At 52.6% G+C, this 20,607-nt stretch overlaps 1 protein-coding gene across 3 annotated transcripts in view; it reads left to right on the plus strand.

The window, feature by feature from the left end:
• PTDSS2 (phosphatidylserine synthase 2) overlaps window positions 1-17,659 on the plus strand; it is a 37,034-nt gene extending 19,375 nt beyond the window's left edge. For 2 of the 3 annotated variants that reach the window (XM_061999963.1, XM_061999964.1), the window contains 8 exons: window positions 3,886-4,020; window positions 5,026-5,076; window positions 5,637-5,750; window positions 6,860-6,978; window positions 7,674-7,788; window positions 9,752-9,897; window positions 14,591-14,776; window positions 15,468-17,659. In XM_061999963.1, coding sequence (XP_061855947.1) covers window positions 3,886-4,020; window positions 5,026-5,076; window positions 5,637-5,750; window positions 6,860-6,978; window positions 7,674-7,788; window positions 9,752-9,897; window positions 14,591-14,776; window positions 15,468-15,612 — 1,011 coding nt within the window. In that variant the 3' untranslated portion in view covers window positions 15,613-17,659. Of the gene's footprint in view, window positions 1-1,005; window positions 1,074-3,885; window positions 4,021-5,025; window positions 5,077-5,636; window positions 5,751-6,859; window positions 6,979-7,673; window positions 7,789-9,751; window positions 9,898-14,590; window positions 14,777-15,467 lie in introns of all 3 variants that reach the window. The other variant, XM_061999962.1, reaches the window with a different exon arrangement.
• The last annotated feature ends 2,948 nt before the right edge of the window (window positions 17,660-20,607 follow it).

Genomic DNA, 20,607 nt, shown 5'->3' on the forward strand with positions numbered 1-20,607 from the left:
TTCAGGTTCTGAGCTGATAAACAAGTGTGTTTGCAAGCCTGACAGTATGGTTAGTTCTTGCATTATTTATGTCATGGTTCTGCTTTTAAACATTAACACCCCTGAGTTGCCCTGGAGTTAACAAACACTCAAATCAGGCCTGAAGGCTCTTGTTTTCCTCGCTCTGTGGCAGACCATGCTGGTGCAGATGGGTATCTCAGCGTCTGCGCTCAACCACAAGCCTTGATTCCTCTTTGCCCCAGTCCAACTCTAACTATGACCTAGGTGTAACCATGGAAAGAGAGAGCTGTTTTATGAGTATAAACAGGAAACACCTGAAGGAAAGTCTATTAAAATAATTGCAGAGTGATTAGTACATTACTGAGAGAATTCAGTGTCAGCCTGGGACGAGTCAAGCTTCGATGAATTGCTTCGTGTGCATTTTTGGATGTGGTTAGGAAAAACTGCTGGAGCACCCTGTGTGTGTGCATGTGTGTGTGTGTGGCTTACAGACATAAAAGCAGTAGCTCCTCCTGCCAATTTCGGTCTTGTCTGTTTTAGCAGGACACAGGCAGAGTTGGCAAAGCACATTAGCCATGGCAGGGCTGGGAAAACCAAAGCTGGACAGGTCAGGTTACATGAGATTGCAGAGGAAGAAAATAGATGAGATTCAGGAAGGATATACCCAAGGACTGCCAGAAATCACTGCAAGGGACACTTGTTGTTCCTTCTCATGCTTAAATACGTGGTTCATTGGGTTGAAGCGTTCTTCACTCAGGTCCCTTCTCTCGGATGCAGGGCCCTGCCTGAGCAGTTCAGGCACGTCTCCAGCACTCTGTCTGGTAGCTGAAGAGCATTTGCAGTTGTACCCTTCAGGAAGGATGGTGAACACCTCACTTGAATGCTGGGCTTTATAATTTCTTGGTGGGAAACAGCTTCTGGGGAATGTTGGTTTATGTTCCTGTAAATGAATAGCTGACTGCTGCTTTCCTTGCAAGGTTGCTAACACCCTGTTTGTCTCTGCAGCTTACTGGAGGTTCTGGCTGTGTGTCAGCGTTGTGTACGAGCTCTTCCTCATCTTTATACTCTTTCAGGTTAGTAACTTAGACTTCTGGTTAATAAATGATGGTTTAGTGTGGATGTACAGTCCCTTTGTGGTGTTCTTTAGGATTCTGGCTGACGACAGGAGGTGCTCTTTGTTTCTGTGACACTGGGCCATTGTGCTATTTAATGAGGCTTCTAGGTTGAGGGAAAATTACACTGGTATAAAAACATTTCCCCTTCTCCAAGGTCCAGTTAGTGTCAGCCTGAGTTGGACACCGGTCTTAAATGGGTGGGTAAGTCAGGGTTCTTGTTTAGCTCAAACTTTCAGGAGCTGATGCTTCACTTGGTTAGTCTCTGCTCTGCTGGACTTGATGTGGCTTGCTGCAGTTGCATACCAGATCCTACAGACTGGGGTGAATTCACTCTGAAACACTTTATACCTTGAATGACAGGTGCTTTTTGCAGTACACTGAACCTTCTCCAGAACTCTGTGTGGTGGCAGCAAGCAGAGGATGTGTTGTTCTGGAGGGACATGCTGTGCTGTGCCTATGCTGCTTCCAAATAAAGCACACTATTTTTTTTACCATATTTTTGTCCTTTAGGAGTTTTTCCCCTGGCTTTCACAGTTCTGTGACTGATCAGAAATGCAGCACTTGAAGTAAAACATTTGCTGCAAGAGCAGCAAGCCTGCCACTAACACCAAAGCCACTGATACGTGTGCCTGCACCACTGCAGGTCAACTGTGAGGGCCAAGAGGGAGCTTGAGATCTTGAAGGAGGCATCCTTTCCTCACTTACTCCATCCAATTATTGCAGTCATCTCCTCAGGCAACAGCATGGTTTGAAACCAAAAGCAGATGTAGAGATACTAAAGCATGAGAGTAACTGTCTGTTCTGCAGGCAGCCGGCTGCTTCTCAGATGCAGATTGCACTGAGCGTCCCCAGCTGATTTGCAGAGAGGTCCTTTGCTAACATTTGGTGCTGTGTATTTTAAAAGGGTTGTGCAGAGCATCGTCATGTACTCATTAGGGGGCTTTAGGAAATCATTTCAGGTGAGAAAAGGATGAGGAATGTGGTTTTTAACAAACCAAAGCAGCGTTTTGCCTCTGGAGGCCGAGTGAGCTTGAAGCAGTGAGGCTGGAATCTAGAGGTGTCGGCTCTGGCTTCTCTTGGGAGTAAGGTGTTTGCAAACGAGGTTTTAGTACTGATCAAACTCTTTCCAAGTAATCAAAGACTTGCTTTGGCTCCAGCATTTCTTGTTCTTCTTGGCTTTCCTGGAGCCTGCCCAGAAGTCAGTGCTGAGGTCTGTTAAAGACACAAAGCTGTCCCCTTTTTCCTGCCTGGCTCATTGTCTCAGTGGGCAGCCGGAATGTGTCCACAGTAGGTCACTAAACAATGTGAGTTCTGTCCCTTTGGTGTAACTTGGGGGTTCAGTGTAAACCCTTACACAGGGCCCTAATGTCTCATTAGGGTTTCTTTCAGGCTGCCCGCCCTGCTTGGAGGGAGTGGAGTTCTGCCCCTTTCACAGGCATGAGCAGGTCTGTCTTGCCTTTTCTGTTATTCCTCACCACTGAGGAATACTCACTCAGTTCCCAGCTGTATTTTCTCACTGTGCCATGGCATCCTGGGTTTTTTTTTCCCTGACATCCTTGTAAATGATCCAACTACCTGCAGTCAGGCTGAATAAAAGGTGGCATTTGTGTCTGATAGTGCTGCTGCAGTTCTGAATCCCGATGGCAAAGCCTGGAGCTGCTTTGCTCTCCTCCAGTGCTGTGCTGTCTCACAGCCATTTGGGGTTACACACACTCAATTAGCTGTTGCTCAGCTCCTGACTAAAAATACATTCTTACTTTGTAGTGCAGGTTTAAGTAAGGTTAAAATTATGCTGAGTCTGTGACTAAACTTCCCTAAAAGCAAACACAAGCTCAGTCCCAGTTGAAACGTGTCATACAGTTCATGTGGCTTCAGTGGGTTATTCAGCAGCTTTATTATCATGGCTCTTAACTGATTCTGGCCTTTTCCTGCTTTCACAGAGTGCTGGTGTGTCACAGGTATTATACCACGTCTGTGGTACAGCACTGACCAGCACAGCCAGAGGTTCCAGTGGGAAACACTCCCTCAGCAGATGTGTGCCTGAGTTACTAGCAAATTCCTTCATCTTCCTGGCTCTTCGTGCCGGGTTTCTTCCCCCGTGCTGCTGCTGGGACCCTGCTTGAAACCAGAGATTATTCAACGAGCTGCACTCGTGTTTTTCCTGCCAGTTCATGCAGTGCTGCTCTAGACCTGCAGCTGACTGGGGCTGAGCACACACACAGGGCCAGTTCTGCTGGCACTGCACCTCACCCCTGTGCTCAGGCTGTTGTTTGCATGTGCTGCATTTCAGCCTGTGCTGCTGGATCTCTCCCCTAGGGAAACAGAAGGTGCAGCCACCAAACGAGCCTTTCCTGAGTTACTGGCGGCTTTCTGTTTACCCTCACCCAACTCGAGGAGGGGAGGGGAGAGGAAGGGCAAAAGGGTCAGTGGGAGGGAATTGTGTGTCAGTTTGAGTGCTAAGCTTTTGAAAGAGAGGAAGCATAGAGGAGAGGCTTAGGAAGCAAAGTTAGGGATCTCTGATGTCTCATCTGTGAGAAGTCAGGGATTCATTCTGTAGTCGTGTTTTTACCCTAATATTCAGCCCCAGAGGCTCAAAGTCAGTTGTGGGTGTGTGTGTGTGCTGTGAGATGCTTTGAGCTCTGGGGCTATTGTTCTGCAACAGATTTGAAACCAAACCCCACTCATGTGAAGATGCAATGTTGATCTTAATTGCCTTTGTACTTTTCTGTGCATTAATGCTTATCAAGAGGGCTTTGTGTTCCTTTTGCAGACTGTACAGGATGGCAGACAGTTTATGAAGTACATTGATCCACATTTAGGTGTTCCTTTGCCAGAAAGAGACTACGGTGGCAACTGCCTTATTTATGATCCTGGCAATGAAACGGATCCATTTCACAACATCTGGGTAAGAAGCAAATGAAGTTTCTTGCTAATGGGTCTGGCTGTTTTTTGGTAAGAGGTGGCTTACTTGGACTAAGTGCAGTCATCAATCAGAAAACAGGACACAGCTGACTCTTTACCTTCTTTATGTCTCTGCTCTGGACCTTCCCTGTCCGTGGAGATGTGTCTCATTGTGTCCTGATTACATTGCCCAGGAGGGAGGGTGAGCTGTTTATCAACCCTTGTTTCTGTGACTATTGATGTAAACCTTTTCCCCAGGGAGTCTGGATTTAATTGTGTGCTTAAAGAATCTTCAGCTCACAGTCACCTTGAGGCACAAAGTTCAAATGTTGCAGGTTGCCAGGCAACCCAGAAGCTGCACTTCTCTGAATACCAGAAACTGTCAGGTTATTGCTTCTCCATGGTAAACAGAGGACCTGAAATTCAAGGGCAAAGGAGTTTACGGTTCTCTGATTGCAGGGAGCTGTCAGTGCTTGTGGAGTGAGGAGCACCGAATCTTTTGGGTCCACCCTGTAAGTCTTCAATGCATCAGGAGCTGGAGTAACTGAGAACAGTTATAGCTGTCCTCTTTGAGTCTTGCCCCAGAACTAGGAAGAAGAAGGGCACTTAGCCCAGGGATTTATGGTGGCAGGACTGGCGAGACTGAAGCAGCTCTGCTAGACACAAAGTAGGGGTCTAAGGAGGAAAGGCGTGTTCTTGCTCTGGCTTGAACATCTCCTGCTTCTACACCCTTGGAAGGCAAAGAGCATGACATTGAGCATTAAAAAGGTCATTTCCACTTCATCAATATGATCCTAATACCTGCCCCTTAAAATAGGGGCTTTGCTTTGAGAGCAGCTTGTTTGTTACTGTACTAGAGAACAAAGAACCTAAAAAACCACCTCTAATGTTTGTATGTGAAACAACTGGAGTTTACTACTACGTTTTTCTTTGGGGGAGGGGGAAAAGGAAGCCTTGAGAGTGGGTTATTGTGGTGCAAAGTGACCTATGCTCTCTTCTTGGTTTGTAGGACAAACTGGATGGATTTGTCCCTGCTCACTTTTTTGGCTGGTACCTGAAGGTAAGAGTGAGTCTTCTGTTACATTTCTCCGGCAGTTCTAGTCTACTTTTAAAGCTTGGCTGCTTCTGTTGTAGTGATACCAGCTTTTGTGATGAGTTACAGTGGGCAGCCACCTGTGAACCAGACTGAGAGTTCTGTGGTACATGGAAGGACTTTTTGGTTTGTTTCCTGCCCGTGCTAGATCACCTCTCTTCTTTCCAAAGTCCCTCCTCCACCATAATTCCTTGTGAGGTCAGATCAGTAAAAGCTGAAATCATCACACAAGGGAAATCAGAGTGTTGTCAGTTTCCCATTCCTTTTCTGGACACTGGAGACAAAATATTCAGCTCTAGTCACACCTGCTAGACAAAGCACACCGTGTGTCCTGTGCATTCAGGCTCCAGAAGGGTTAGTCTCATGTTCCTGAAGCATTCCCTTTTGAAATTAGAGGACAAAAGTGCATGACATTTTCCATACAGTGTTGCAAAAGCGAGCAAGTGTCCGTTTTGGTGATGGCTTGTAGGATGCTGTGCAGCTCTGGTGAATATTTGAAGGATGGGTTTTTTTCTCCCTCGATGCAGACGTTGATGATTCGAGACTGGTGGATGTGTATGATCATCAGTGTGATGTTTGAGTTCCTGGAGTACAGCCTGGAACACCAGCTTCCAAACTTCAGTGAATGTTGGTGGGATCACGTAGGTACCCCACAGATGGTGATGGAGCTGTGTAAATGTCTTCTGAAGGGAGGGGGGTAGGAAGGGCTGGCACCTCAGTGATGTCATGTACACGTGGCCAAAGGTGTTTGCGTGGCAGCTCAGGAGCGTTGGAGCTTCTCCTGTGGAGTCTGTGCTGTATTTGTCAGTGTTTGCATCATTGTATGTGTTTCCAGGCTACTGCACATGGATGGATGTTTGGCCTGGTCACCTTTCTTGGCCTAAAACACTGTTTGTATGTAGTTTTTCAAGCCAGAGGGACTAATGTGATCTAGTTTCTCTGTGTTAAAAACAAGCTCCATAGCTTGAGGTGACACACTTTGTATAAAAGGTATTGTCTCTCTTCCTGTGAAATGTAAATTAGTTCCCAGAGTGATCAAAATTCTCCCGTTCAGGGCACACAGCCCCAGGTCTTGGGTTGTTTGGGCTTGTTTCTGCTGCACAAGCTCTTTCCCAAGCATGTCATGATTTGCTACATGGTTGTATTTATAAAAGTAAATGCATTATGTATAAAGACATCAAGCAAAGCTGTTTTGCTTTCAAAAATATCTTCAGATGAAGTTAACACTCTGTGCTCTGCTGCTTTGGAGGACAGCCTTGGGGTTTTTTTCAGCTCAAGAGCTCCATCTCCAGAATGAATGCTCGGCAGTAAGAGAGAGCACGAGGAGAAATCTCTTGTTGAAGTTCACATCTTGAGCCTGGAGATAAGCAATTTCTGTAGGAGGCAGCCTGAAGCTTTGAGAGTACTTTAAGTTAGTTGGCATAGTAATATCCAGTTCAAGGTTAGTGTTTTGTTTCTGAAGTTCTCACTTAATAGAGTGGAGTTGAGCTGGCAGTAAGTGGGAAGAGGCCTGTTCTGCAGCAGAATGAACACAGCAGAAGAGCAGCTGCAGCCACTGTCTGTAGAACCTTTTGCTTTATTTAAACAGATGTGGGCAACTGAGATAGCTTCTCTGACATTCATGCACCCCTCTTCTCTGGGGTTGTTCAGTGCCTGAGAGCCTGTCTGCACATGTGTGTACCTGTACCATCTTCCCTCTTACAGGCTTTAGCATTTCCTCAGCATCACTGTGGTTTTTCTCTCCTTTCAGTGGATAATGGATGTGATCTTATGTAATGGCTTGGGAATTTACTGTGGGATGAAGACTCTGTCTTGGCTTTCTTTGAAAACATACAAATGGCAAGGACTTTGGAACATTCCTACTTACAAGTAAGTTGGCAAAGAAAGTAACTCCACAAGCAGCAGCACAGTGCAAAGTGTGGGCCCATGTGGAGAAGCTGAGTTGTTCTGCTATCGTGAGCTAAAGAACTCAGGTGTGTTTAGGTGACCTGGGCATCTAGTAAGTTATTGCTGCATAGGAGCCTGTTTATGACAGTTAATTTTGTGAGTGGAATTCTTGCAAATGCAGCTGTGTGGCATGAGCCTTGCCTGATGGCTGGGAATGAGGGGGAAACGAGCTTATTGAATGAAAGGGTGGAAGGGGATGCAAGAGGCCGGGTTGGGATCACACTCTCATTCACTGCCAGGGCCTCTTGGCTCGTGGTGCAAGCACTGCATTCCCTAGGAATCAGAACTTCATGGTAACTGAGACACCGAAGCTTTAACAACCCCCTTGTAGCCTTGTACTGTCAAGTACAGGAACCATCCTTTTCTGTAACGTGTCTTTGCTTAGCAAAGCAGAACTGAGGAGCTGCTTACTGTAATGGGTGTAGCATATTAAAGTCTAAAGCTTCAAGAGATTGGCATTCTGAGGTAAAAAGACAAACCTGTTATTTGGATCATCACTTTAGTTTGCAGAGTGAATGGAGGCATTTTGCATTCGTGAAATGGGGGTCTCAGGTGTTAATAGATGCCTCTTCTGTTTCTTAAAATGGCAAGAACACCTTCTGCTTTTTTCTTTCCAGAGGTAAAATGAAGAGAATTGTCTTCCAGTTCACCCCATACAGCTGGGTCAAGTTTGAGTGGAAGCCAGCCTCCAGCTTACGCAGATGGCTAGCAGTCTGTGGCATAATCTTCGTAGTAAGGAAACTTCTCTGTCGTATCTTTCCTCTGACGTTTGATGTAGTGCTGTGTAAAGACTCCAGTGTCTGTACAGTTGGCAGCTCGGGCTGAAACTCTGCCTGGTGGTTTGTCTTTAGTAGAGATCACTTGTGAACCCTGCAGGAAAGGTGTCTGTCTCTGGTCAGCTTTGCAGAGTTGTTCTTCCTTGCTGAACAGCGTTGATTGGCAAAGTGAGCAATGGAAACTATGATCTACACTTAATTCAGCAAACCATTGCTGCTACCAAAAGCATTGGCTTGGAATTAAAGTGGCTTGTTTCTCTCCATCTTAAGGAGACAGATATCACTTTACAGCTGGAGGGGTTGTGACCGAAGCCTCAGGCCTCTCCGTGTCAGCTCTGAGCAGCCTGGCTCGGTTTTGCCTCAGATGTTTTTGTGCAGGTGTAAATAATTCAGTATCCTGGGTGCTTCTGGGTTTATTTGTTTCACTGAGCAAAAAGCCTGTCATGTTGTTAATGGTGCTCAGCCTGGCCAGTCTGAGTAAACTGCCTCCCCTGCTTAGACAAAAGAGAAAGTTGTGTTCTCCAGCAGTCACAGCCAACGGACAGTCAGCTTGTAACCTCCATTCCCAGGCACAAGTGTCACAGGTGACACTGACACAGGGGACAAACTTGGCAGTTCAAGTGCTTTTTCCCCACTCCTGCCTCTTGTCAGCTGGGAGACTTTGGCCTTTGTGCTGTCTGTGGGATGTCACTTGGCTCTGTTCTGAGCAACTCAAACTCACTTCAGTCCAGCGACTGTGAAGTTCAGCTAAAGAGACCTTGTGACACTTCCAGTGCTTCCAGAGACAACGGGCATTAACCAGCTTCTGTGCTGCTGCCGTGGTACAGGGTACAACTCTGTTTTTAACAGTTGCTAGGACAGCAACATACCTTTAAGCATCTCGAGATGGTTTGCTGCCTGGACACACCAGTCAGCTCAGCAAGCCACCACCACTCCCCTCACTCTCACAACCGCTTTGCATCGTGTGCTGCTGTCGAGCTGCAGCCCTGAGTGTGCCTCAGGAGCAGCGTGCTGTGTGTGAGCAGGCAGGCAGCAGTGCCAGCAGCGAGGGCCAGGCAGTCTGCAGGCAAGTTCATGTCACCCACAACATAAAACGTTGCCCAACAGCCGTGCTGAGGTCCCCAGGGCTGATGGGAGAAGCAACCATGCCGGTGTAAATAAGGCAGCTGTTTGTCCCACTGGTTGCTGTGTGCATACTCCCAGCTTTACACCCTGCAGAAGTGGGGGTTTGGGTGCTGGAGCAGACGTTGCAACTGAGAGATTCCATGGAATTTATGCCTGTCCCTGGTATAATAATATCTCTTTTAGCAAAGCCTGGCTTCAGCTGACAGTTCAGAAGCAGCTTCAGGGATTGACTTGCTCCTTGGGATTAAACAATACTTAATGCTGTTTGTTGTCATTGCTTTTGAAGTGTGAAACCCGTGTCTGCTTGCTCACTCAGTCACAGTGCCAGGGCAGCTCCCTTGAGACGCTTTGCTGTAACTGTACCACCAGCTCTCCTGAGCTGGTTTTGTTTCACTGGAAAAACCAAACCAGAAATCCCAGGCTGTGCTGCTTGTGCCTCGTGTGTTATTTTGGGGTTTCCCTCAGTCAGATTTGCAATGATAGTGGAAGGGGCAAGTTGCTTTCAGGGATTGTTGTTCATAGTTCTGCAGGTACTTTACACTGTAAACCTGTTCAGAACCAGAGGCACTGCTTGCCAGGGTTTCTGTTGTGGGGTTTTTTTACTGCCTCTTCCAACAACACACAGAAGACTTCAAACCCCCAGCTGTCTGTGGTGGTGACTGCAGCTGGCACTGGGCAGTCAGTGACCCGTGGCGTTAGAGGAATGGTGGGGGGAAGCACACAAGGAGAGAGGGAGGTTCCAGGCTTCATTCACTGAGGCCCTCTGAGTGTAATTAAAATGTCCTTTTTCTCAGTTTTTGTTGGCAGAGCTGAACACATTTTACTTGAAGTTTGTCCTTTGGATGCCACCAGAACACTACTTGGTCCTGTTACGACTTGTGTTTTTTGTCAATGTGGGAGGTGTGGCTATGAGGGAGATCTACGACTTCATGGACGACCCGTAAGCCAGTCCTCTTGTCTGTGTTCCATGTCAAGCTCCACTTGCTTTGGTGTGAATTTACTCCAGCTCCTTGGCATCCACCCCAGGGCAAAGGTTCAGCTTGTCGAGGGCAAAGAGACCTAATCCCAAAGCATCTGCTTTGTGTTCTTTTTGTTTTGGAGGTGAAATCCTGGCTGCCTCTGGTTAGAGATCAGCTGTTGCTAAGGGCATTCTGTGTGCACTGGTTTTAACCTCAGCATTTAATGAATGAGCACCCCTGTGAGAGTGGAGTGTGTGGGTAGCTGGAGGGTCGCTGGCTTGTGGGCAGGGGAGTACTGAGCTCCACTTTCAGACTGATAGCCAGGAACTACAGTCCTTAGATGTACCTTCTAAGGACAACAGGGCCCAAACTAAAACAAAGAGCAAATGTGTTTCTTAAAGGCACTTCTTTTCTTGAGCTCCCTTCCTCTGGTCCTCGAGCTCTCGTGGCATCCTCTTGCAGCGCAGAGGACCCTTCCGAGCCGTGTGTGTTGCAGGCAGAGTGCACCCATACACAGCAGTGCATGTACTTCCAGACTGTTCCTCCTGAAGCATCATACTTGTCCTTGCTGCTTTTATTTCTGCAGACCTGAGAAAGCTTTGTTCTCAAAACCACGTTTCAAGCTTTAGCAGTAACGTCACAGGTTGCCTGAGCCCACATCTTAAGTCTAAGACAGCGTCTGGCTCCAAGGGATGTGCATTGTCTGTCACTGACCAACGCAAAAAGTGTCTGTGTTCAGAATTTAGGGTTCCAACACTCTCTGAAGATCAGTTTCCCTTGCAAGGCTTTGACTCCTAGAGCTGGGAAGAAGGGTGAACCCACATTGCTTAGTCGGATTTCAGGACACTCAGCAGTGGCAGGCTGCCCCTGCCTCTGGTGTCGGACCTACGGGTGTGGGACGTGCCTCCAGCTCCAAGGTAAGAACAGGTCTCTGCCTCTCACTGGTCAGCTCCTCTCCTCAGCACCATGCACAACCTTCTGGTCTTTGTGTTTGGGTTGGACAAACTCCTTTGCCTTCTGTTCAACCATGTGGCATAACACTGAATTTAGGAGCATCGTCAGTCACTGGTGCCTCGTCGCCCGTTCAGTTTGTTGCTCTTCTGTCAGTGAGCTGGAGAGGTTCATCCAGCAAGCAGAGACTCTTATCCTGAACTGATGTCTTCATCATCCACCCACGGTTCTGTCTCTCTTGGTGGGTAAGGTGAATTAGTGCCCTCACTCCTGAGGCTGATGGCTCAGCTTCATGCACCACAGAGCTGACCTCATCGGGCCGGTCATGCCAAATGGCATCTGCTCTTGCTGATACCTTCTCTGCAGGGGCTTTTGCAACTGGACTTTGATTCCTTGGTGCATTTCAGATCATCCAAGCAGGAACTATCTGGGCACATATTCACTTGCACGTTGTTTTGAACCAAGGAAGCATTTGGGATTCTTCCTGTTGTGCTGTAGGGAGAAGCTGCTGGGTAAGAGCAGGCTGTACCAGAGGCTCCCAGCTAACAGCACATGAGAAACCTTCCTCACCTTTTCCTTTGGGAAACTCACTCAACTTCCTAATGCACAAGGGTTGGAATATTCCATTCTTGGCAGAAGCATGGCTCCTTGCCTTGTCTCGTAGCAACAGGACTGTCTGGGAGAAACTGATCAGATCTCTTCGGCTCCCCGTGCAATGTTTAGTCTGTAGTGAAGTTAGTGAAGTTCAAATGCTCTTTCTCTCTCTCTCTCACACATTCAGGGTTCTCAGTACCTGCAGACAGTTTTAGGTCTTTGCTTGCAGGAGCTTGGGCTGAGCATGATGACTATAAAGTATCTAGAACTGAAATAGTCTGAGGAGTGCTTCTTGAAGCTGATCTCCAGCTCTTGCATATTCCTTTTGTGGTCAATGAGCTGCCTCTGAGCTCTTACATGAAATGTTCCTGACCAGAAAAGCCTCGATGCAAGGGTCTGTAGCATTTGGCCTTGTCATATCTTCCTGGTTTCCAGTCTTTAAGTCTCTTCCAGGGAGCCTACATCGAGGCTGTGAATTTTTGATCTCATTCATCAAATCAAGTTAAAAAAAGGGCATTTCTTTAAAACCTGTCGTGAGTAGAAGGGCAGGGAACCAGCTCCCTCCCTCGGTGGCTTTGGGGGCTGCACAGCTCCCAGTTGGGGCTACTGCTCATTCTTTTGCCAGTGTGCTGTCATGAGCCGGTGAACAGAAGCGAGGAAGCGGGTCAGCAAAGCAGAAAGCTGACCTAGTCATCTGAGCAGCTTGAGCCCACAGTGGGAGACCTGCTGCTTCCTTTTTTCCCTGTGTCCATGTGTCAGGGCTGGTCTCTGCCCATTTAATCCGTTGTTCCAGATGAAGCACCTGCAGCAGTGTCTGGAGTCCTTTCATCTCAGTGGGTCAGGGCAGGTTACTCTTTAAAGAGCAGAGTGCACTCATCCCATCTGCAGCAGCAGTCACCTACACTTGATTTGCTGCATCACATTGTTTCCCAGGGTGTCTGGGAAATTTGGTGTACTTCAAGCTTATGCTTTGGTGTCAAATGTGGCTCTGGCCTCACGTTTCAGAAACTGTGTGGTCTGTGTGCTTGACTTGCAATCGCTCCCCTGGAGACGGGAGAGGGATGAGAAGCTCTGTGTTGCTCTCCACGCTTGGATCCCTTCCCAGGTCATGAGAGTCCAAGGGAGGGGGTTCAGTGGAGCAGATCTGCCTGAGCAAGAGGAAGGAGCCTTTAGGAAGGATGCTCTGCCCAGTGCAGCTCCTGGCATCTGGTGAGAAGAGAGGCAGAGAAGCTGGGGCGAGTGTTCAGCTGCAGCTGCGCTGGCGCTGCTGAGGTGCTCAGGGCCCGCTCTGGTGTGGAGCTGGAGGTGGCAGGGTGCTGGCAGGCTCAGCTCTCTGCCTGCCAGAGGGAAGCATTAGCAGAGCAGCCACTCTCTGAGGAAATCCTAATGAGGGATTTGTTAGGGGAGTTCTCTTTTGTCCACTGCAAAACCAGCAAGAAAAGGCGTCTCAGAGGGCTTAGGTGGCTGCAGTGTGACGTACGTGCTGCAATGCCCTGGAAGCACTGCAGGGGTCCTCTCAGCGTGTCCATCCTCCCCAGCCCTCACAGGCCTGTCCTCTCCCCGTGCTCCCCATCTTCTTGATGCTGAATTCTCCCTGTGTGGCAGGAACAGAGTAACAGAGAAAGGGCCCGGTGGGAAAATGTCCTTCAGAATAGGCTGTGGTTCAGTGAGAGGCCCTCTGCAGAATAGATGCTCCCTGCGACACCCAGAGCAAAGGCAGAAGAATAAAGAGCAATAGAAGGCAAAAAGGGCTCACAGGCAAGTGCACCAAAATGCTGCTTCGTGTGGGTTTTAAGTAAAAGGTGCAATCCAAAGGCTGTTGAGAGAAGGTAGGTGAGTGTGCTTGCTGGTGAGACAGGTTCAGCTGGCTGTGAGCATTGCTTTGCTCAAGCTCAGTCATCCCTGATTCCAATCTGTTGGATTTCAGGAAACAATTCATGCCCCTGGGGAAGCAAAAGCAGCTCATACCACTTTAAAAGCTCTCTCCTGGGTGGTTTCCCTGATGGGAATAAAATGAAGTTGGGTGATGGAAGAACAAGAACATAGTCTGACAAGTGGGCAGTGGTGTCTGTGGCTCTGCACTGTTGGACAGCACAGCTACACCAGTGCTGTGGGCAGGGTTCCAGGGCATGGAACAACAAACAGAACCCCACGGGGTCCTTGCCACAGGAATGGCCTGGTGTGTCGGGTCAGGAAGATGTGGAAATGTCACGTCTAGAAATGACACAAACAGCCCAGGTCAAGAAGGGAGGGAGGTCTGGCTGGTGTGGATCAAGCAGCTTACCCAGGCTTCTCAAAATGGGCTGTGGCCTGTGAGGTGTCCTGAAGGCAGATGAGGGACGTTTTCTGTCTGTCTCGTGCAGAACAGCTGACCCAAAGGATGGTCTGTTTCCCGTCCCTCCTCTTGCCAGCAGAGTCTCTGAACAGATGTCTTGATGCTACTGCAGTTAGCATGACTGATTGATGCCTCCCTCACTAGATTTGTACATGGCTCTGCAGCTTCTCATTGACTTGTCTGGTACTGCTTAAAAACAAACCTTGGGGATTAGGTATTAATCACGTGTGTGCCCCGAGGTCGCCTTGTCCCACGAGTGACCCACGGTCCTCGTGTCTTCCATTATCTTGCCTGCTTGTTACTGAGCTTTCTTCTTTTAAGATCTGCTCAGAGACCATTAGGGGCAGCTCACTGAATGCCTTTTTGGGAAGGGAGTAGGTTTCAGCATGCAGTTATGTAGGGGTTTGGATGTGGTTATGGCAGAGGGGCCTGATGCTGGCAGAGGAGATCCAGGAGCAGGGATCCTGTTTCAGACCATACCATGAATCCTGGCTGAGCTCAAGCTGGGCAGATAACTGTGTTGTGTGGACTTACCAGTACCCTGAAAATGGGGATGTGTCCTTGCATCACATGATGATGAAGCTTCTTTAGTGTCTCTTCAGAGCCTCTGAGGGGGAAGCTCAGTAACCCCTGTGTCAGCCTGCAGAGCCTTAGTACAGGTGTAGCCCAGGCTGGACTTGTGCAGGTGTGCAAAGCTGAGCAGAGCAATTACCCCAGCTGCCTCTGTGACTGTTTCTGTGAGTGCTCAGTTCTACAGCAGCAGCTCTTGCTTTACCTGTGCATCTGCTTTGCAGGAAGTTCCATAAGAAGCTGGGGCAGCAGGCGTGGCTGGTCGCTGCCATCACTGCCACGGAGTTTCTGATCGTCGTGAAGTACGATCCCTACACCCTCACCCTCTCCCTGCCCTTCTACATCACCCAGTGCTGGATCCTGGGCATTATCCTGGTGCTCACCTGGACAGCCTGGAGGTTCTTCATCCGGTGAGCAGTGTGGGGGTGCTGCCTCCAGCCCAGCCCGGGGCTAATCACCTGTGGCGCTGCCGTTAGCCCTCAGCGCCTCCAGCTCCTCGGGGTGGCTGGAGCTGCACCGTTCTCTGTGACAGCTGTTAAACACAGACTTTTCTGGCAGTTTCCTGTCTGGATCAGGCCTCTGGTAGGTCTGGTCTTGCTGGGCCTGCCAGCTTTAGCACTGCTGCAGCAGCAGGGAGCAGGTCAGTGGCTGAGTGCAGTGCCTCACAGCATCCTGTGCTCTGAGTTAAGGGCATGACTAAGATGCTTTGTGGCTCTGTTGCCAGAAGAGTCTGCTGTGCTGTGAGTGTCCAGGCTGCCCCTGTGGCAGTGACAAGTGAGCCAAGTTACACTTGTTTGTTTTGGGTGCTGCTCTGTGCAAATAAACCAAGAGCAGCTGCAGGAGGGTGAGAGAGTTACAGGGGTCTGTAGGGGAGGCCCAGTACAGCGGCAGCGTTATGCTTCTGAAAGAGGTGATAACAGCCAGGCTACTAGCAAGAAACACAATTTTCTAGTGAATCAGTGCTGTCAGGAGGTGCAGAAATGTACAGCCCAAAGATTTCAGTGGGTTTAGTTGCCCCGTGGGCACCTGGAACAGAGCTGCTGCCTGGCTCGTGTCGTGCGTGGAAGCGGTTTGTTCACGTCCCTTTGTTTCCCCTCACAGGGACATCACTCTGCGGTATAAGGAGATCAGGAGACAGAAGCAAGAGCACAAACATGAAAAGGACAAATGCTTGAGCAACGGTGATGGACACTCATCAGTGCTGGATGAACCAAATGGGAACAAACTAAGGGAGAGGAAGCTCTGAGCGACAGACCGAGGGCTGGAGGAAACTCGTAGTGCTCCCGTTGGCCTGGTGGACAGTTTCAACCTTATCCTACCTAATGTAATTCCCATTGTTAGCTTTCCAAGGTGTGAGAATCCTCTCGAGGGGGGAGAAAAGGTGTCACTTTGGCATACACACCCTTTCTTCTCGTGTACAGGTAGTCAGAGGGGGAGAAAGTCCGTGTGTAGAGGAGTCGGAGCCGACCCGCCGCAGCCAGGTGGGGCCTGCAGTCAGGTGTGTGGGGTGTCTGCCCTCGAGGGGAGGAGTGGACACAGGGGGCTTGAAAACAAAGTGCAAAGGGAATCTAGCTGATCCATTTCCAGTAGACTGTGAGGTTTTGATGTTTGGGCATTAGAACACTTGTTTTGGAGTGTACAGATACCAGACACGGGAAATGAACTCTAATTGATACGGTTTTTTACATGACTACCTTGAGCTGTGCAGTGAGGTTGTGTGGAGTGTTCAGCCACCAGTGCTCACCAGTGCTCACCAGTTCACACCAGTGCAGCCAGAGGAGCACAGAGGAACTGACACTGGTGAACAAGCTGCGTAACTTGCACAGAGCGTGACCCAGTACACTACTGGTACAGCCCCTGTGGCACGGGGGCTATTGCCTTGCTCTCAGCTGACTTCCAACAGCCTGGAATAGCCCACAAGTAGTTTTATGTCGTGTCCCAGCTCCAGGGAGACAGACGGCTTCTCCTTAGCTCGCTCTTAAGTTCTCTTTTAGTCTTAGTCGTCCCTCAGGGGAAAGGGAAAGTTAAACAAGAAAGGTCAACCTGCCTTTCCTCTGCTTCCTGGAGTAAAAGGCACCACAGGCAGAAAACTGGGAGTTACTCTGTCAGTCTTAAGTTATTTGCCTTATTCTCAGCTCTTTTAGTTCGCTTACCAAGAGGGTTTCACTGCTGGTGGCTGCTCTGTGAGCACGGCAGGTTCTGCAGAGTCTGGGAGCTGCCACAGAGCACGTGCCCTGGGAAGGGCCTTGCACCCACTGCCCGGGCAGCAGCCCCAGCCCAGGGCAGCAGCCCCAGCCCAGGGCAGCTCCTCCCCGAGCTGGGCAGCCTTTGGCATGGAGACTCAGCAGCCAGAAGAGAAGCCTTGCTTTGGGTAGTCGCTGCTGTAACCTGCTCTGAGCCCTCCCCTCTGCTCCCTAGGCCCTGAGGGAGTGACCATCTCACTTGGGCAGTGCTGCCATCTCATCTGGCTGTTAAGGGAAGAAAATGACATAACAGCAACAGCTACATGTGCAGCCCCAGCCTTTGTGTGTGGCAGGGGGCTCAGGGAGCTGCCGGGAGCCAACAGCCGCCTTTCTGACCCCATCTGGTCCTGTCTGTGAATGACAACCAAACTCTGCCTGTCTCCCGTGCTCACAGAGTGCCCCCAGCACCTCTCCAGCCCTGTTCCGTGGCAGCAGGGCAGTCTTCCATGAGCCAAGCAGTCTGTTGAGCCCCAGGAGGCCGCAGTGCAGCCTGCAGAGGGTGAGAGTGTGTGGGGCAGCCCCAGCCCCCGCCCTGCACCCTGGGCATCACTGACCCCGGAGCGTGCTGCTGTGGGCTGGTGCAGGGTGGAGGCAGTGTCAGCAGGGCCTGTGGCTGGGCAGGGTGCTGAGCCCAGTGGGTGTTTGTTCCTCTGCCTTCCCACGCAGAGCCGTTCCCGCTGCGGCTCTGGCTGCTCGGTGGCTCGTGGTTGTGTCTCAGCCCGGCTCAGGTCAGTGTATCTCCGTTCCGTTTGTGCTGATTAACTCTGTGCTCCCTTCCAGTCTCTGCAATGCACCCTCCTGGGTCTGTCTCGTGATTTGGGTGGTAGCAGGCACCCCTGGGGGGGTCTGACCCAGCTCCCCCTTCTCCCCTCCCCGCCAAAGTCCCGCTGACGTGCGCTGAAACAACCAGGAGGGGTCCCCGGGGTGCTGCCTGGGACTGGCTCCGGGGCTCTGGCCTCGCAGATGAAACACTGACTGACTGTCTGCATCCATCCATCCCAAAGCTTTTGTGGGGAGCCTGGGGGGTGTAATAAAGCGCTGTGTGCTGGTGTGTCCTTGGTACCACGGCCTGTGCTGCTGTGTGTCGCCCGTCGCCTCGCAGGGAGCTGCGCGCCTGGTCCCGCGTGCCCTGCCCCGGGCAGGCTGGCACAGCCCCTGGCACTGGCCACAGTGGCCCCTGAGGGCATCAGCTTGTCCAGATTTTCAGAGGACGTGGAGAAGCCCTGGGTCCACTGCTGGGAAACGCTCCTTGCAGCGAGTGTGGGAGTGAGGGGCCTGGGCTCAGCCTGGCTTCCCCTGCAGACCCAGGGCTGGTCTTGCAGCTGGGCTCTGCTGACCTCTGCAGTCCTGCTGTGCTCCTCTCTGAGGACATCTCAAACGCAGCCTCCTGGGGAGAAGATGAAAGGACAGCTGATGAGCCTGGCTTGGGGAACCTTTGGGCATGAAGGGAGAGCAGCAGCAGCAGCCTTCCTCTGGCAGTTCCTGAGCCCAGCTGCTCGGCCGGGCACCTGCAACGAGATGCCCTCGTGGCACAGGTAAGGAGGGAGCGCTGGGGAGGGGCTGGGGGTGCTGGGAGGGGGCTGCAGGGGGAATTCTTCCCTGTTTAGTCTTTGCCTGCCCATCCTTGGTCCTGTTGCTGGCCTGAAAGGCCCCTGTGATGCTTGTGGAACCATCAGCTCCCAGCAGAAGCTCTCAGGGAGCTCTTCCAGGAGCATTCTGGCCAAGAGCAATGGCTGTCCTGTGCAGGGGGCTGGCTGGAGGTGCTGCTGCTGCGTCCCTGCAGTGGGAAAGGCCCCAGCAGGGGCAGTTGGGCCACTTTGCTGCGAGCTGAGCTGCTCCTGGCTTGGCCATCAGAAGCTTTATCAGGCTGCAGTGCCCAGCTGCTGTTACTTCTTAACCCTCAGAGTTACCTACGGCCTGGCCTAAGCACAGGGGTGGTCACGAGCTCAGGCTGTGTGCTGCCAGTGGAACTGATGTTGGACAGGCGAGCTGTGGCCTGGGGGTGGCTCTGCAGGGGGCTGGCGGTGACGCTGTCACCACGCTGAGAGCATGAGGCAGGAAACATCCCTGTCCCTGCCCCGTGGGAGGGGGTGGAGGAGAGTCTTGGCTGAGGGTCACTGTCACGGTGTGTGCCAGGAGCACTGAGCTTTGGGTCTGCAAAACCACTGAGCTTTGGGTCTGCAAAGCGCCGAGAGAGCTTTTTGGGTCACTTGGCACCTTGAGAGGGGGCTTCAGCTGACTGAGGGCTTCTCAGGCCCAGCCCCGACCTTCCCCCTGTCCCTCCTCAGGACCCCCAGGGCTGCTGCTCAGTGGGACGGGGGAGGGAGGGGGCTGGAGATGCCCTTCCCATCCCTGCACGAGAGGAGAGCGCCTGGACGGGCAGGAGCCGAGATTTGGCTCTCGGGCGCTGATCCCATCCGGCGTTACCCAGGGGAGGGGCAGGGGGCGAGAGGAGGGGACACGGCCTGGTGGGGACAGTCGCGGCAGGGGCAGGGGGCTGAAGGATGAGCTGAAGGTGCTGCAAGGGGCAGCAGCGAGCGGAGGGGTCCGTGAGCAGCGGGAAAGGGGAGGCTGGGGCAGCCTCACGCCTAGACGCTGTGGGATGCTGATGCTCCAGATCGGGGCTGGGGGATGCTCATGCTCCGGACTGAGGCTGCGGGATGCTGATGCTGCGGGTCGGGGCCGGGGAATGGTGATGCTTCCAGGTCGGGGCTGCAGGATGGTGATGCTCCGGATCGAGGCTGGGGGATGCTGATGCTGCGGGTCGGGGCCGGGAGATGCTGATGCTCTGGGTCGGGGCCGGGAGATGCTGATGCTCCGGGTCGGGGCTGCGGGATGCTGATGCTCCGGGTCGAGGCTGGGGGATGCTGATGCTCCGGGTCGGGGCTGGGGGATGCTGATGCTCCGGGTCGGGGCTGCGGGATGCTGATGCTCCGGGTCGGGGCTGGGGGATGCTGATGCTCGCGCTCTGCTGGGGAAGCCCCAGACTCAAAGGGGAGGGGGGGAGGAGGGAGGCAGGAGCCGTCCCCGCTTCACCCGGGGGCGGGGCTGCGCTCCCACCCCCCAGCCCAGGTGGAGCCCGGGGCGGCCCCGCCCGCAGGCCCCGCTCCGCGGCCGCGCTCCCGCCAGCGCCCAGAAATGCCCCTTTTTCCCCCAAAGGAGCGGTGAGTCGGGGCAGGTCCGCTCCGGAAAACGCGGGAGGGGGGCGGCTGTGGCCGGGGGGGCGCAGCACAGCCGGGGGGCTGCGGCACGGCCCGGGGGGGCGCAGGGGCTGCGGGCAGGGAGTGACCGCGCTGCGCGGGGTGCCCTGGGGGCGCGGGGTGCCTGCGGGCAGCGGGGGGCGGCTGGGGGGCGGCCGGCAGCGTCCCTGCTCGCTCCTTGGCGGGTCTCGGGGTGCGTTTGGGGGTTCTGTTTGTGCGGTAAGTTCCCAAGGAAAGTTGCCAGCCCGCGGGGCTGGGGGCTGAGAGCCCGGCACAGGGAGACCCCCGCACCTCGTCCCGGGGCCCCCGAAGTCTCTGTGCCCCCGCGGCCCGGGCGAGCAGAGCCATCTTCGTCTCGGCGGCCGCGGGAGCTGCGGCAGCTCCTGCAGCCCTCGGCCACCGGCGCTGCTGCGGGCCCGGGGCCGGCTGGGGCTGGGGCAGCGGCCGTCGCGTTCCCCCGCCCGCCCCGACACCGACGAACCGGCCGGGAGTCGCTCCGTGGGCCCGCGGCGGGAGCGGGGGATGGATGCTTCTCCCCTGCCTTGGGCTGAGCGGGCTCGGAGCAAACCCTCCGGGAGGGTCTGACCGTCTGGAAGCGCGTCCCCGCTCCCCGCAGGCTGCAGAGACCTCCCGGCTCATTGCACCGGTGAGCAGGGGCTGCAGAGACCTCCCGGCTCATTGCACCGGTGAGCAGGGGCTGCAGCCCGCAGCCTCCCTCGGCCGGCGCTCGCAGGGGAAGGGAGCAAAGCCCGTCCCGAGTCTCACCTCTGCTGCCATGAAGCCTCCCCGCCGGAGCGG

Source organism: Colius striatus, chromosome 7 (genome assembly GCF_028858725.1).
Source record: "Colius striatus isolate bColStr4 chromosome 7, bColStr4.1.hap1, whole genome shotgun sequence".
NCBI lineage: Eukaryota > Metazoa > Chordata > Aves > Coliiformes > Coliidae > Colius > Colius striatus.